The 17,908-nt window shown below is 42.4% G+C and overlaps 1 protein-coding gene across 2 annotated transcripts in view; it reads right to left on the bottom strand.

The window, feature by feature from the left end:
• WARS1 (tryptophanyl-tRNA synthetase 1) overlaps window positions 1–17,908 on the bottom strand; it is a 111,596-nt gene that overhangs the window by 33,297 nt on the left and 60,391 nt on the right. For both annotated transcript variants that reach the window (XM_083166969.1, XM_083166970.1), the window contains exon 6: window positions 16,968–17,150. In XM_083166969.1, coding sequence (XP_083023095.1) covers window positions 16,968–17,150 — 183 coding nt within the window. The remainder of the gene's footprint in view (window positions 1–16,967; window positions 17,151–17,908) is intronic.

Here is a 17,908-nt window from a genome sequence, read left to right as displayed (position 1 = left end):
TGGCATACTGCAGTCGACTTTTCTTATTCTTGGGAGACAGCAAGGGGGTGCGCCTGGGGGTTCTGGCATGGAGACCTTCATTACGCAGTGTGCGCCTTATTGTCTGAGCTGAAACTTCTATACCCACATCTGACAAATCTTTTTTCAGTTCCTCAGCAGTCACACAGGGACTTTTATCCACTCTACGCTTCAGGTAGCGCACAGCAGTCGAAGTCAGGATCTTCTTTCTTCCACGACCAGGTAGCATTTCAATAGTGCCCTTTGCCTTGAATTTGCGAATGATGCTTCCTATGGTGTCTCTTGGTATGTTTAACTTCTTTGCAATCTTCTTATAGCCATTGCCCTTCCTGTGAAGACAAATCACCTCTTCTCTGGTCTTCCTGGACCATTCTCTTGACTTCACCATGTTTGTAACCACACCAGTAAATGTCTAGAAGGAGCTGAGTATCACAGTCATTTTAAAGCTGCCTAATTGGTGCTTATTATGCTTGATTGGTGCTCGGTGACATCCACAGGTGTTTTCAATACCTGATTGAAAACACCAGAATTAACCTCTCTTCTTCAGAGTGGTAGTCTTTAAGGGGTTGAATAATTGTGGCAATGAAGAAACCACAAAATACACATTTACTACTGTGTTATATAAACAATTGATGTCAGTTTAGTTGCATTTGGTTCTTTAAAACGTCCTTGTAGGATTTCATTCTGAATACAATTCCAAATGTACACTATAGTCCCTAAACCCCTTTACAGCATTGGGGGTTGAATAATTTTAAACACAACTGTATCTGTTAGCCCGGTAGCTCCAGTATATCGGGGTCCATAAAACATAAAAGTGTTTTTTAGGGGAGGTAGGGTGTCACCAAATTTGTGTAATCGATCTATCTTGCCAACCAGTAGTGGCGTACCTTCCTCACCCCTTATAGAGGGGGGCAAAAGCCCATAGCAGTTTCTTTTCCTATTGGTGGGCATTCGGATTTTAACAGGAATGAAGCCGGAGATTCAATTTTGATAAAAATCTTTCACAACGTTTTAATCCATATAAAAAAGTATGTCCCATATACAGTCATGCGGACATAGATGCGAGACAAAAAATACAAAAATACAAAAAAGATCCAAAATGTCCAATATGATCCAAAAACATTAAAATATAGCTAAAAAAGCACATACATACATCCAGGAGTGTGGCTGCTCACTTTCCTCTGACAGGATCTACGCGTTTCGGTCTAGCTGACCTTTATCAAGATGAAGGTCAGCTAGACCGAAACGCGTAGATCCTGTCAGAGGAAAGTGAGCAGCCACACTCCTGGATGTATGTATGTGCTTTTTTAGCTATACTTTAATGTTTTTGGATCATATTGGACATTTTGGATCTTTTTTGTATTTTTTGTCTCGCATCTATGTCCGCATGATCTGTATATGGGACATACTTTTTTTATATGGATTAAAAAGTTGGGAAAGATTTTTATCAAAATTGAATCTCCGGTTTCATTCCTGTTAAAATCTGAGTGCCCAACAATAGGAAAAGAAACTGCTATGGGCTTTTGCCCCCCTCTATAAAGGGGTGAGGAAGGTACGCCACTACTGGTTGGCAAGATAGATCGATTACACAAATTTGGTGACACCCTACCTCCCCTAAAAAACACTTTTATGTTTTATGGACCCCGATATACTGGAGCTACCGGGCTAACAGATACATATCCGGCTTCATTAACACCTCACTCATCAACACAAAGAAACCTTTATAGGTTTGAAAACTACTAAACACACCGTGAGTAGGGGTACGCCTTCACGTCATTCAATATAAAGAAACCTTTATGTGTGTATAATATTTGATTTAAACGTAAGTGAGCACTGGTGAAAACCCCAATATACTGGAGCTACCGGGCTAACAGATACATATCCGGCTTCATTAACACCTCACCCATCAACACAAAGAAACCTTTATAGGTTTGAAAACTACTAAACACACCGTGAGTAGGGGTACGCCTTCACGTCATTCAATATAAAGAAACCTTTATGTGTGTATAATATTTGATTTAAACGTAAGTGAGGTACGCTGGCAAGACATTATTTTTGTACAGCTCCTACTTACCTAAAAAACAAGTCACTTTGTTTCTGAGACACTACTTTTTCTCTTTATTGAGCACTGGTGAAAACCGCCATATATGAGAATATATCCATCGCTGCTGAGAGGCTGAGCTCCCCGAGACTACGACCAAAGAAACCTTTATAAGAAGGATAACATCTAGAACCAACGTGAGTCTTGGTACGCCTTGTGGAACTCAACTTGTCTCAGCATTTACGATATCACTCACTAGAGTGTTTATAATAAGACACACACACGGATTTTTAATTATTGTTTATTTTTCTTGTTTTTCACGAATTTATACTGCTTGACCACCTTCACTTGAGACCAAGCTAACCATATGAAAATAGAAGTTAAAAAGAACGACTTCATGCATGGGGATTGACAGCGCAGGAACAGCAACCCCACTGCTCATCACTCTCCCAGCAGCAGTCCCCTTACTACAAGCGCTGAGCATACAGCAGCCTCGGAGCACAGGTACCCGGGAGCGCAGGAATGCTCGGTGCTGGCTGCACATGCGGGCACCCGGCACAGCATAGTAATCCTGACCTGCAGCCTAGTATGCGATCTATAGGGGGGGACATGGCACAGGTGCGTCCCGGGACAGCGGTACATCCATCCCATACACACATGCTACCAGGGGCGGATCCAGGATTAAATGACAGGGGGGGCACCATGATAAAAAAGGGTTTGGGTGGGGGAGGGGCGGTGTTAGTGGTGCCAGTGTACATGCTAAGAGAGCGGCAGGAGAGGGTGGGAATGGAATTAAAAATAGGCCCTGGCATTTAAAGTACGCAGGCCCACCATGGCGACAAAAGGCGCGCTCCGGAAAAGGGTGTGTGGCCACTCAACAGGGGCGCGTGTCAACACCATATACAACTTCTACACATTATGCAACAAAATACTAGACCCCATTATACTTGCCCCTTACACATGATGCCAAATGGAATGAGCCAAAATCGACATAATGCCACATGGATTGAGACAAAATTCAAATAATGCCACATGGATTGTGTCAAAATTCACATAATGCCACATGGATTTAGACAAAATTTACATAAAAACACACACGGATTAAGCCAAAATTCACATAATGCCACATGGATTGGGAAAAAAATTCACATAATGCCACACGGACTGAGCCAAAATTCCCATAATGCCACATGGATTGAGCCAAATGCATAAAATGCCATACGGATTGAACCAAAATTCACATAATGCCACATGGATTGAGCCAAAATTCCCATAATGCCACATGGATTGAGAAAAAATTCAAATAATGCCACACGGACTGAGCCAAAATTCCCATAATGCCACATGGATTGAGCCAAAATTCACATAATGCCACACGGATTGAGCCAGAATTCACATAATGCCACACAGATTACACAAAATTCACAATACACTTCATAAACAGGGACATTGTCCACCAAAGGCTTGCATTAAACATTTACACCATAATGTCCATTACACATTAAGTTACACGCCATTATGTCCATTATGTATTATGCCAAACACCATAATGCTGGGGTAGCCAACCCTAGTCCTCGAGAGCTACCAACAGTGCATGTTTTGCAGGTCTCCTCACAGAAACACAAGTGAGCTAATTAGCTCCATCTGTGTATCTTTTAAAATGTGTCAGTGATTAATGAGTGCAGCTGTGCAGCAGCTAGGTTGTCTGGAAAATGTGAACTGTTGGTAGCTCTCGAGGGCTAGGGTTGGCTACCACTGCCATAATGCCTATTAAAAATTATGCTACATAAGTGCTGCTTCTCTACATGCTCATTGCCAAGGGTTCCATGCTCATTGCCAGAGGTTCCATGCTCATTGCCATGTGGGATTACATGCTCATTGCCAAGGGGGAATACATGCTCGTGGTAAATGGGGGACAGCCGCCGCCAGGCAGAAGTGATAGCCACTGACAGTGGCAGAGCCTAGCAGTATTCAGAGCACTGCAGGTCCCGGATATTTGAAATACCCCTTTCAAACCAGAAAATGCATTCCTAGGTTGGCCCCTTTTACACCAGCCTAGTCCCTGAATTTTCTGGTGTGAGGGGGAGAGAAAACCACCCCTCCCCCCTTTAACCAGTTATCTAATTTAACTGGTTATATCTTCGGAACCAACTGACCCATTTACATGAGACAAGTATTATATTGAAGAACTTTTGAGTGGGCTTTGAATGATTTTGGTCCAGTGAAACTGGAACGTTTGGTTCCAGAGTAATCTGCCCTCAAAGAACATGAACAGCCATGAAATTACATTTCAAAAATAAAAAAAAATCGGTTTACACGCAATATCTCTGGAACCGACTGACCGATATGGACCAGCCTGGTATCATATTGAAGGCCAAGCGATTTGGAATTGAATGAAATCAACCACAAGCTTCTGTGATACCAGGGCGGGAACTGGCAGCCGTTGGAATCGAGTGGGGGTCAGAATTGACGTGTCCCATATTATCCTATGGGGAAAAAAACTTTACAGGTTTGCCAGGCGATATCTCCGGTTCCCGGGGGGCTAGAGACACGGGGCTGGGCTCGTTGGAAAGCCCTGGTCCTCAGCTACAAAATTAATGACAGGGGGCACGTGTCCGGGCAACCCCCCCCCCCTGAATCTGCCACTGCATGCTACGGGGAAGCACGCAGTTGGCTATAGCAGTAGCGGGGATGAGGGCTGGCCGTAGCCGCCGCAATACCCGGCACCCCCTGCTGTGTGGAGCCCCCCCCCCCGCACAACTATCAGATCCTGCTGCCAGCATACACGATGGTGCAAGCATGGGGGGTGATACAGCCGGAGCCTCCACAGCGTCCAAAGGAGAGTGTGCTGCGGAGTCAGGAGCTGTCACCCGCCGGCACTGCAAGAGTCAGGAGCTGTCACCCACCGGAATTCAATGAACAAAGCATGATCCGATGCACTGGCAAGTACCAGGGGAGGGGGGCGGGTGTGCAAGACAGGTACAGGGTTTGTAGTTTGTAGGCCAGGTACCAGGGGAGGGAGGGGGGGTGCAGGGCAGGAAAGACAGGCACTCTTTTTTAAACGGTACACTGCAGTGGGAATAGCACTTAAACAGTATTTAAAAACGGTAATCTAGTGCAATGTGAATGCTAATACCGTTTTAAAAACCGTTTAAAAATACCGGTACTTTAACTGGCTCTGCAGTGGGAAAGCAGCAAGAGAGTGTCACTTTGTGATGCACCAAAGGGTATAATAAAACATAACCTTTATTATTTTATTTCCTAAAATCTGTAGCGAAAATAAAAGGACACAATACAGACATATAACATAGACATATAAAAAAAAGGAGAAACATATCCTTATAACCGTGGGGTCCCACTCCCCAATATGTATATAAATGGTTTTTTTTTTACTTGAGCTGCAATTGTGTGTTGTTCTGTAACTTAGAAGCAAGTATTGCCGATTTATTTACTCATAGAACGTTTTTCAGTTACTAGCGGTATAGACTGTGCACATCGGAGTAAAATATCCGGTTAAAGCTGGGAGGTGAAAAATGCCCACAAAGATATGGTCACACACCAAGCGATAATCTTTTAATCAGAGTGGTGAAATATACGGGCCTGCTAAATGCACCAATCGGGTACCCAAAATTTATCTGGTGTTACCCCGGGCTCAGGCAGCATAAATACACCATGAGAGTAGCTAGGATCACAGCACACTAAGCAGTTGAGAAGTGCTGTGTGCCCGGTCTGTCAGCTGGGACGGCGGGGCTCGCAGTGTCAGGGTGAAGTACACTGCGCCCGCTTGTCGCGTCGCCTCGCCAATGACGTGGCCAGGTAAGCACCGTATGCGGCAGTGGCCGGGTAAGCCTGTAGGGCTGTAAGCCGCTACGTAAACAGCACTGGAGTCAAGTAATATACGCCGTGCTAGTGTGCCGGAAATAAGTGCTTAATGTAAGCCGCTAGATTACCGCTAGTGTGTATGTTAATATGGTTGTGATGAATACAACCCATACATTGATAGATGAGTGGGGGAAGACAGAGTATGTGCAGAATTACATCTTATATACCTAATTTATTATAAGGCTGAGCAGAGTCTTCTCTATGCATGATATGCAGACATCCTATTACCCATTAAATTAGTGGTACATGTTGAAGTTGTATGCTGGAGAGCAATGCTGGTTTGGACATAGGTCGACATGTCGACCATGTAAAAATAATGGTGCTGATTGGGGTGTGTAGGATTCCGGGCCAATATTAGTATAATACCTGTTATTTGGTGGATATTAATTTGGAATAGGGAGGAAATCCTAACACATATAAACATCCAAAATAGCGGGATGCTGATGTACACTGGCTGTTTGTCGACCACATATTGTTTAGAATGAATAGGATTCCCGGGCCAGCGTGAAGACATTTTATTTGAATACCCCTGATCCTGTGTGTAATTGACTATCTCATAAATACTTTACAATTTTTCTGTGTGTCATAAAAAGCTTCACTGTGTATATTACACTGAAAATCAGTGCATTACCATTAACTACCAGTAGATGGCATCAAAGGATTACCTATAAATAAATGGTATAAAATAAAGATATTTCCAACAAGATCCCTATCTGATGAAATCAGTGCAATATAATTAATCACCCATAGGTGGCACCAAATGGTGGACAAATAAAATATATTGCAACCAGAACACAAAACATTCCTGAGATCTTTATTGGATATCATATAAATCCTATAAATCTTTATTGACACAACAGATTAGTAGAAGCTCTTTACACCATTACAAACGGTTACCCACAGAGGGAGAAAATTATATGTTGCACAACGTCACTGACAGAAATTAAACTAACATTTTTCGAATTGGATTCAAATGTGATTTTAAAACACTATTTCTTTCTTTGAACACAATATATGTTTGTATGTCAAAAGTTTTTTAACCCCTATTTTTCGCTGCAAATCCCATTTCCCGCATAGTAAATTCTGGGAATATTAATGATTCAATAAATAAAAGTTAACATTTTATGATTTTTTGCTCTCTTAGTGCGTTCCTCACACAGCAGTCCCTTTTTTTCTCCTGTCCCAAAAACCATAATATATTAATTCAAAATGAAAGAGATCCCTTAACATGGATATAGTATTTCAAAATGAGGAAAAAATCCTAAGACATGTAGACATCTCTTATAGCGGAATGCTGATGGACAATGGTTGCTGATAAGGACATTGTAAGAGAAATGCGGTTAAGAATGAGTACATTGTATGTGGGGTTACAATTCTTGTGCTAACATACGCGTTATTGATCTTGGAAAATATGTGGAGCAATAAAGAATTTGATATAAAGAGTTAGTTGTCTCTATGGGCAGTATTCAATGAGAAAAGTTCTCCGTGTTTTGTGGAGAATTTGTGCTTTGTTCGCCTTGGACGGAGCATTTTGCTCTCCAAAAGCGAGCAACCCTATTCAATGTGAAATATTCTCCGTCTTTCTAAGTGATTTTCTCCGTGTCTCTCTGTGTAGCAATTCTCCATCTTTTGATGGGGAGCTGGAATGTGAACTTTTAAACTAAAAGGTTTTTTTTTTTAATTTTGGTGTAAAAAAATCAGGTTGTTTTTTTTCTGTGAAGGGGCATGTTATTTTTATTCATGTGCTTATAGCACATGAATATATATTTAATTTAAAAAAAAAAAATATATATATATATTTTTTTTTTACACAGTGCAGCCAGCAGGGGGCCGGAGCGCTCGAGCCGCTCATTAGATATTCATATATTCACTGCACCCGATCGTTAATATGCACGAACGGGTGCAGTGAATACTGGGTCCCCCGCTGGCTATAGGGGGGGGGGCAGCCTGTGCTGCCTGGGTCCCGGAGAGCCCCCCTCCCCTCCACAGTCCTCTGGAGCAGCCAGGGAGACTTTAATCTCTCTGGCTGCTTCCGTCCCCCGGCTCCCTGAAAGCTCCCTGCCGCGGACGCTCGTCCGCTGCAGGGGTTAAGACTCGCCGCGAGTGGCGGCGAGTCTTAACCACATTGAATAGAGGGAGCAGGAGTGGCAGCGAGCCCTCCGAAACACGGAGAGTGCATGGAGAGCGAAATAAAACGCTCTCCATGCACGGAGAACTTTGTCATTGAATACTGCCCTATGTAGAAATATAGAAAAATACAGAGGGGGAAAGAGAAGCAAACGTTATACAGGTTGAGTATCCCGTTTCCGAGTATCCGTTATCCGAATTATTCCGAAAACCATACTTTCCAGAAAGTGCAAAAAAAAATATTTTTTTTTGCTAAAAACTCACTGGGGACATTTGTAACAGCACTACTGGTGACATGATATGTAACTGGCACTATATATGTGCAAGAAAATGATTGCTTGGCATTCAAATTCAATATCTGAGATAGTACACAAATTTTGTTTCATGTTTTGAAACCTTGTTTTTTGAACAAATAAAATATATTTGTGTGTATTTTATGTGGTAATAAAATATATTTGTGTGTATTTTATGTGTTTATACAGCATACATGCAAGATACTCAAAATACATAATTGAAATATTCCGAAATACGGAATAATCCGTTATCCGAAATTCTCCTGGTCCCAAGCATGTTGGATACGGGATACTCAACCTGTAGTATATTCTATGTGCAGAGAAAGGCCATCGAAGCCAATAGAGCATATACTCAGAGTGGGTCACAGTCTGCCCCCATCCAAATGTGCTTCGGGGTATGTGTGATATATTTAGACACACATCCCTTTGGCACACAAGGGTGGCGGCTGACCGTTGATGACAATAAATTTGTGACATGGTGTGTATACAATAGTAGGGTGTGTGCATTTATTATAATGTAAGGAGTAAGACAATATAAATATGAATACACATTTGCCATGGTACAAAAAAGTGGGTTATGTTGAGGTGATGGTGATTGTTGTAATGTGTGTAAATGTAGAGGGAAAAAAATCCCATATATTAAAGTATTGTGCCTTAAGACGAAAAGACAGAGAATTAGAAGGTGACGGGATGGAGAGGGACTGGGAAATTGTATATATCCATATGTGTACACATAAGTATACGCATAAAGATACATACACACATATATATGTAAAAAAGTGAGGGTGTAGCATGCGTGCAAACATAATTCATGTGACAAATAAATACGTGATCTGTGGTGGATGGGGAGAAGAGAAGGAAGGGGTGTGAAAAAATGTTTTTATGCTATGTGTATATGATGAATAAATGGTAATGTTCATGTTCGGTTTTAATGGTATTAGATCACAGGAAGACTGTATAATTATTTTCTTCATTGAGACCTATAGGGGACATAGTTCCCCTATAGGTCTCGGGGATCCTACTCATTCTAAACAATATGTGGTCGACACGCAGCCAGTGTACATCAGCATCCCGCTATTTTGGATGTTTATATGTGTTAGGATTTCCTCCCTATTCCAAATTAATATCCACCAAATAACAGGTATTGTACTAATATTGGCCCCGGAATCCTACATACCCCAATCAGCACCATTATTTTTACATGGTGGACATGTCGACCTATGTCCAAACCAGCATTGCTCTCCAGCATACAACTTCAACATGTACCACTAATTTAATGGGTAATAGGATGTCTAAATATCATGCATAGAGAAGACTCTGCTCAGCCTCATAATAAATTAGGTATATAAGATTTAATTCTGCACATACTCGGTCTTCCCCCACTCATCTATCAATGTATGGTTTGTATTCATCACAACCATATTAACATACACACTGGGTCAAATCTCCTGACCAAGGACCAACTATTCCACCTTTGCATACTGACAACCAGATACGTTATTAACTAAACAAGCAATCAATCAATCAATCAATCCACTGGTGATGTAATTAGCGACAGTGAGCCAGACCTCATGAATATGTATGACCAAGCAGGTACTTATTGGGCTTCCAGACAATACCCAGGTGGTCCTGACGAAGCTCAATAGCGAAGCGTACGCCGACCGTACACTCTGTGGTGTGCTCCCACTTGCCCTCCCTTACATGATTGCATTTTGATCTGTATTTTTTTCTAGCGGTAATCTAGCGGCATGCATTAAGCACTTATTTCCGGCACACTAGCACGGCGTATATTACTTGACTCCAGTGCTGTTTACGTAGCGGCTTACAGCCCTACAGGCTTACCCGGCCACTGCCGCATACGGTGCTGATAGCCGGCCACGTCATTGGCGAGCCGACGTGACAAGCGGGCGCAGTGTACCTCACCCCGGGCCCCGGCTGACGGACCGGGCGCACAGCATTTCTCAACCGCTTAGTTGCTGTGCTCCTAGCTACCCTCATGGTGTATTTATGCTGCCTGAGCCCGGGGTAACACCAGATAATTTTTGGGTACCCGATTGGCGCATTTAGCAGGCCCGTATATTTCACCACTCTGATTAAGAGATTATCGCTTGGTGTGTGACCATATATTTGTGGGCATTTTTCACCTCCCAGCTTTAACTGGATATTTCACTCCGATGTGCACAGCCTATACCGCTAGTAACTGCAAAACGTTCTATAAGTATATAAATCAGCAATACTTGCTACTAAGTTACAGAACAACACACAATTGCAGCTCAAGTAAAAAACACAACATTTATATACATATTGGGGAGTGGGACCCCACGGTTATAAATGTTTCTCCTTTTTTATATGTCTATGTTATATGTCTGTATTGTGTCCTTTTATTTTCGCTACAGATTTTAGGAAATAAAATAATAAAGGTTATGTTTTATTATACCCTTTGGTGCATCACAAAGTGACACTCTCTCTCTTGCTACCCTAGAAATTTTGCTCTAAATTCCGTTTACAGTGTCGCACACCCTCATTTCAATAATGTATTCATACACCATGATTATTTGAGGGGGACACACAATATCTATCACCAATATACTTTCCTGTGCGATTAACCCTTTTCTCCTTGTAACATGTACTGGGACTAGAGGATACAAGCCTCAAAGTGGGAGGAGGAACACATTTGGAACAATAATGTGTAGGGAGCGAATCTGTCTTGTGGCATCGTTACATTAATGTGACCTTTTTCTGGCAAGGAGTGGAGGAGGACTTGCAATCCTTCTGCCAATCTTTGAACAACTTCAATGTCAACTTGATATTTTCCTTTAAAATAAGCAAAACAGAAATTCACTACTTGAACTTGACTATATACGGTACTTTACATACAAAAACTTTCCGCAAGCCCACCAATACTAATAGCTACATCCAGAGAGAAAGCAAAAGTCAATTCCTTCGAGTTAGAAGGAACTGTACCGAAAATTACACATGCCAGGATCAAATGGAGGACAAGATGACTAACTTTATAACCAGGGGCTATGAAGAATCCGAATTAAGAAAAAACTAAAAAAAAAGTAAACCCAGAAGATGGAGAGAAAACCACTCTTGGAGAAACAGAAAAAAAGACAACAGTGAACAAATACGCTTTCCTCACCACTTACGGCTCAACTACTAAAAACTGGAGTCCATATTTAAGAAACACTGGCAAATACTTCAAAAAGACTCCATTTTAGCCAAAGCCCAACTTAATTTACAAAAAAGCTGAAAATCTCCAAAACTGTGTCACAGCTGATCTCAGCGTGAACATTATGCCGGCTATCACAAGAACTGGTTTGGATTTTAGAACGTTTACATGTGAACTTATAGGATTGCACTAGTGGTTAGTAGTCTATGTCTGGAATTAGGCCAATTTCTGTGAATTGTATGTTTGGGTATAAATACCCTGGCAGAGGAACATGTCTCCAAGCCTTGATAAAGGACAAAATCAGTCTGAAACGCGTTGGCGGAGGGGATTTATGCGCTTTGGACAGACCACCAGGACCGGGAGATCCAGCAGCATCCAGGGACGCCTGAAGTAATTACCATCTTATGCTGTTTGAGTCTGCTTTTGTTCAAGTAGACATCTCATTCTGGTGAGAGTCCAAGACATATATCCCAATTTCATGTTGAATGTTTTTTAATTTTGTGTCTTCATTAAAACGGTATTTCACCATATGGAGATATCTTCTTATATATTCTCTATTTACGGGATAAATATGGAGGAATAAGGAGGACCACATTTGAGAACCTGGCTTCCAGATTTACTAACCACATGCGCAGATTGTCTACTTAATTGGTGGACAATTCATTAGGGTACGGTTCCCATCAAAATATACCACTTGGAATTTATTCATTCATTTTTTTATGGTTTTACACTATATCATTGTCTTTTCCTTACATGTCATATGAGTAACCCTTTGAGACACATGTGAAGGAGTGACACAAAGAAGGAGCGCCTGAAAGAACTGTCGGTATTTTGTCTGTTGTAGTTCTATGTGTAGTGTGTTTGGTGACACACTTGCCGTGCAGGTCAGGCTGCCCCACAGCGCAGTATTTAATTTCAACAAAACCCATTATATTGCTCGTAAAGAAATTCTTTCTACTAGCTGAATGAAATCTTTTTTCTTCTAATCTATATTCATGCCCTCGCGTCCTAGATTCCTTTCTAGTAGAAAAGAGGGTAAGTGGCAGTTCCTTATATTGGCCCTTGATATACTTGTACATGTTGAGCATGTCCCCCCTTAAACGTCTCTTTTCTAATGTAAATAGTCCCAAATTGCTTAATCTCTCCCCGTAGCTTAAATTTTCCATTCCCCTAATAAGCTTTGTTGCTCGCCTTTGGACTTTTTCTAATTCTATGATGTCCTTTTTATAGTGTGGGGCCCAGAACTGTACTCCGCACTCTAGGTGAGGTCTCACCAATGCTTTATATAGTGGCATAATTACCCTTGAGTCCCTAGTTTCCATTCCCCTCTTAATACATGCCAGAATTTTGTTGGCCTTTTTTGTAGCTACATTACAATGTCTATTTGGACTCCTAGATCCTTTTCAAGTATGGAATTACCCAGTTCCTCTCCGCTAAGGTTGTAACTTGCACACTGGTTGTGTCTCCCAAGGTGCATAACCTTACATTTATCTACATTGAACCTCATCTTCCATTTTTTTGCCCACTCATCTAGAATTGCAAGATCATTTTGAAGCATGGTGATGTCTTCTGATGATTTGATGACTTTGCTAAGTTTTGTATAGTCCGCAAAGATGGATACATTGCTGAGTAACCCTATCCCAATATCGTTAATAAAAATGTTAAACAAAATGGGCCCCAAAACCGAACCCTGGGGCACTCCACTTAGTACCAGTATCATATCTGATACGGCACCATTCACAACCACTCTTTGTTCTCTATTACATAGCCAATTCCCTACCCACCTGCAGATATTTTCACCCAATCCTAGGTTCTCCATTTTATTAATCAATCTCTTGTGTGGGACAGTATCAAATGCTTTAGCGAAATCTAGGAAAATCACATCTACAGCATTTCCATTATCGAGGTTTTTGCTAACCTCTTCATAGAACCCTAGTAGATTAGTTTGGCATGAACGATTTTTCACGAACCCATGTTGGTTAGTACTGAGTAGACGGTGATGGTCTAAATATTCCTGGATACCATCCCTTAAAATCCTTCAAATAGTTTAACATCAATTGATGTTAAACTAACGGGTCTGTAATTAGCGGGATCTTCCTTTTTTCCTTTTTTGAATATTGGCACTACCTCTGCTATTCTCCAATCTTTTGGTACTATACCTGACGATAGTGACTTGCTAAAGATATAATGTAGGGGGGTAGCTAGTTCATCCCTTAATTCCATTAATACCCTCGGATGAATCCCATCTGGCCCTGGTGATTTATTTGTTTTGAGTTTGCTTAGCCTCAGTATTATTTCCTTCGGCGTGAAATCCACAATGAGATCTGGCTTATTTGTCCCGTTTGTGGTAAATGTTCGTTCCACAGTCTGCTCTCCCTTAGTAAATACTGATGAGAAGAACTAATTTAACAGTTTTGCTTTTCCCTTGTCCTCAGTAACACTTTTCCACTAGTATCAGTTAGTGGGCCTATGTTTTCCTTAATTAAACGTTTACTATTTATGTATTTAAAAAACTTCTTTGGGTTGGTTTTGCTTTCAGTGGCCCCAGGTAATCCCCCTGGTGCCTGAACCTTACACCCAACGCGTCCCACAGCCTAACCCCTAACACGCAAAGACATACTTACGATCAGGTTTCCAGTGTCTGGAGTTTGAGGTCCGGAATGCCAACAACTAAATACATCCAAGCTTACATTTTTATACCCACCAATGATGGAAGCATGTTGTACCTGTATAACACAATATTTTGTAGCTCCACAAATCAGTAGTAATAATCTAAGAACAGACTGGCTGCCATAAGATATAGATTGCAGACCCTGGAGCACAGCAGATGTACAGATGTGTCCTCTTACATCCTTGCTGTAGTCACATTACATAGTCCAAGTCACCCCACTCCATAGCACCTACTGATGACATTTATGTGACAAGCCTTTGTATTGGAGAGAAAATGCAGCTGTATCTGTGTACGGAATGCTGCATTAGTGTGAGTAATGTGATATGTGGTGTGTGTATACTGTATCTGTATATGGAATGCTGCATTAGTGTCCATAATATGATATATGGTGGGTATACTGTGCGCATGACCGCAGCTGTATCTGCATACGGAATGCTGTGTTACAGCTTTGGTAAAATGATATGTGGTGTGTGTATCCGTGGCTATATTTGCATACGAAATGTTGCATTATAGTGTCAGTAATATGATATGTGGTGTGTGTAAACTGTGTGTGACCATGGCTGTATCTGTATATGGTTAACTTATTTTTTTATTTGGGATGGAGATGACACTTCTATCACTTCTTTCGTATCTCACCTCAATTCCAATAAGTTTAATTTGAAATTTACTCACACTTCTCACCCTCACACTATTCATTTTTTAGACATCACTCTTAGGGGGGTATTCAATTTCAGGGGTACGGCTGTCGAGCAAGCTCGACAGCCATGCCCCTGTCCCGTTCTCGTTTTGCTAGACTGGAGCTCGGCGGTCGGGATTCAATGTCCCGGCCGCCGAGCGGTGAGAAAGGGGTGTGGCTACGAGTTGAGGGCGGAAAGAGATGAGCTCCGGCCAGGAGCTCTCCTATTTCTGGCTTTTCTCGGCAGAACGAGCCCGACAGCTTGTTATGTCGGGCTCGTTCTGCGGAGAAACCCTGTTCAATGCTGTATTTTCCACTTTTCAGCTTTAAGTTTTATTAAATGTTAGATTCCCCTGACTCTGGTTACAAGGAGTATACAGCTGCACCAAGTGTCTTCCGTTTCATCTAGATATGAATCTTCTAAGGAATAAACTCTGTTATCTCCGTTTATCTCCAGTATTACATGTGAATAAGAACGCAATGTGAGTGCTGACATGCGCTTGCATATAAAAGACTTGTTTGTAGACTCCAGTCATAGGGTCGAACATTAATGGTCGACACGGTCAAAAAGGTCGACATGAGTTTTTAATGTTTTTAGGGTGTCAACATAGGTCAACATGGACACTGTCTACGTGTACCGTGTCCCCTTGCATGGATCGCTATGCTTCGGGCTTTGTGGGCTCAGCACACTATTGTATTCTCCCTCCATGCCCTAGTGGATGGTAGGGCATGAAATACCACCTGCCGGCACATATCTGCTGAAAATTTTGTAAAAAATTGCATGCCGACCTTGTTCATGTCGACCTATTGCCTGTCGACCTTTAAACCCTGTCTAAGTATTGTATGTTGACCTTTAAACACTGTCGACCATATGACTTTCTATGATGAGTCAGTCTATGATTAGTCCGGATACCCCCTGCGGTGGCTGGGCAGTCAGCGGGGTTCCTGCGGTGGATGGGCAGCCAATGGAAACTAGTAGCAGTATTGGCGGCTCGGGAAATGGCTGCTGAATGTAAAACCATATTTTGAAAAGAGAGAATTCTCTCAGCCAATAAACAGCCAGCCAGTCTTTTCAAAATATAGTTGCACGCTCAGCAGCAGCTTTCCACCCCGCCAATAGCGCTACTAGTTCCCATCCACCGCAGGGACCCTGCCAGTGACTGCCCATCTGCCACAGGAAAGCCACTGCCTCCCCAGCCACTGCCCGCCCCACGGACCCCACTGCTGCACATAACGTGGGATGTCTGCACATGCAATTTGGGACCATTTCACGGCCCAATACATCCGCTACTAGTTCCCATCCACCACAGGGACCCCGCTGCCTGTCCCACGGACCACACCGCTGCACAAAGGTGTGTGCCAGCAGTGCTTCACCGCTGGCACACACCTTGGATCGGACCAAATACATTGCGGTGCTAAAAAGCATCCGCGATGTGCCAGTGGTTGGTGCGATCCGATAAATTTAATGTGGGATGTCTGCAAATGCGATTTGGGATGATTTCACAGCCTGATCCATCTGAATCGGGTGAAGTCAGGCACAACTCACATAGTGTATGGGGGCCTTTAGCTTTGTAGACCCTAGGGCTACTAACCGAACACTCAAAGGAATTCATTTAAAAAACAAAATAAAGTAACTTGACCCTGATGTACAATATCTCCACATGCTTCCATACAGTGACTGGCTTTCTGCACTCCGATTGGTAGAGACCTCCAGCCATCCACCAATCTGCTGCTCTATTAATTCAAAAGCAAGTTTGGACATGTTTTAGAGGTAATGTACTGCGTAACCTGCATGTGTGCCCAAGACCCCCCTGATGCTTCAGGTTACAAACATTGTTGTTTTGTTTCTGGTTGAGAGTTGTGGATCTTCCTTCACACCCTATGTTTTGGATCCACTAGCGTCTTGTTTGTCTCTACTTTATGCACCTATGCGATTTGGACTTTGTACATTGTTTACATATGTACAGATTAACCTTTCAGTTGTATACTTGTGTTGTGCATTTCAATGCTTTCTTGCTTTAACAAAGACATAGATGGTTGAGGTTGTAAGCCGCATCCTAAGTGCCAGTATTAGGCAAGTCACTCACCCCATGTATTCCAGGTCGGAGAAGATAAAGGTTTTCTCCACATCAAAACCACATGCTATAATGTCTTTGGCGTTCTCAATCGTGTACTTATAAGCTTTTTCGATGCTCAGATCTTTCCAGAGATACTTCTCATCGTCAGTCATCTGGACAACAAGAGGGACGTTAAACACGTCTTGTAGCCACCTGTTCATAGGAAGAGAAGCAATCAGTCATGTTAAACATTTCATCAGGATTTTGAAAGCAGCGAATTATACTCACAGATAATTCCATTTCTGGACAAATACTTCCCACTAGGGAAAACTATAGCACTGTTTTTTTTTTTTACTATAAGGAGCTGCCATAAAACGAAATGCCTGCCAATCCTACTAATAATTATTTCTGAATAAACACATAATATAAGGAATCAATTGGCTTGGGCAACTGAAAAGTCTATTTGTAACTCAGGGAGACCAGACAAGTTAACGTGCAAATAAACTGTTTAATGTGGAGCTTCTGAACTCCAGTGATTTTGTCTGCTCCCAACAACAGTAAAGGCCCCCATACACTATGCGATTTTGGGCCGATAAATCGGGTGAAATCGGCCCAAAATCGCATGTGTTTGACATCTGATCTGATGCGCGGTCCCGCGTGCATCGGATCGGATCACGGTGTCGGACCTGCAGAACATAAGATATATCGGAATCTGAGCCATCATGGGTGCTTTTTAGCACCCACGATATTCAGATCCGATATATCTTTATATACAGCCCCCCTGTCTTACTAGCAGTGCCCCCCCCGCATTGACGGCTCCCGGCGGAGGTAGTGCAGGCGGGGACCGCAGGCGTCACAGAGCAGAGACCGTCGGCGCGGCGGGAGAATAGGAAGAAATCCTATTCAAAAGACTGGGCGGCCGCTGATTGGCTGAGCTCAGCGGCCGCCCAGTCTTTTGAATAAGATTTCTT

This window comes from Crinia signifera, chromosome 12 (assembly GCF_055691185.1).
Source record: "Crinia signifera chromosome 12, ASM5569118v1, whole genome shotgun sequence".
In the NCBI taxonomy this organism is placed as follows: domain Eukaryota; kingdom Metazoa; phylum Chordata; class Amphibia; order Anura; family Myobatrachidae; genus Crinia; species Crinia signifera.
The sequence above is the reverse complement of the archived record's forward strand: the minus strand, read 5'-3'. Positions and strand labels throughout refer to the sequence as shown.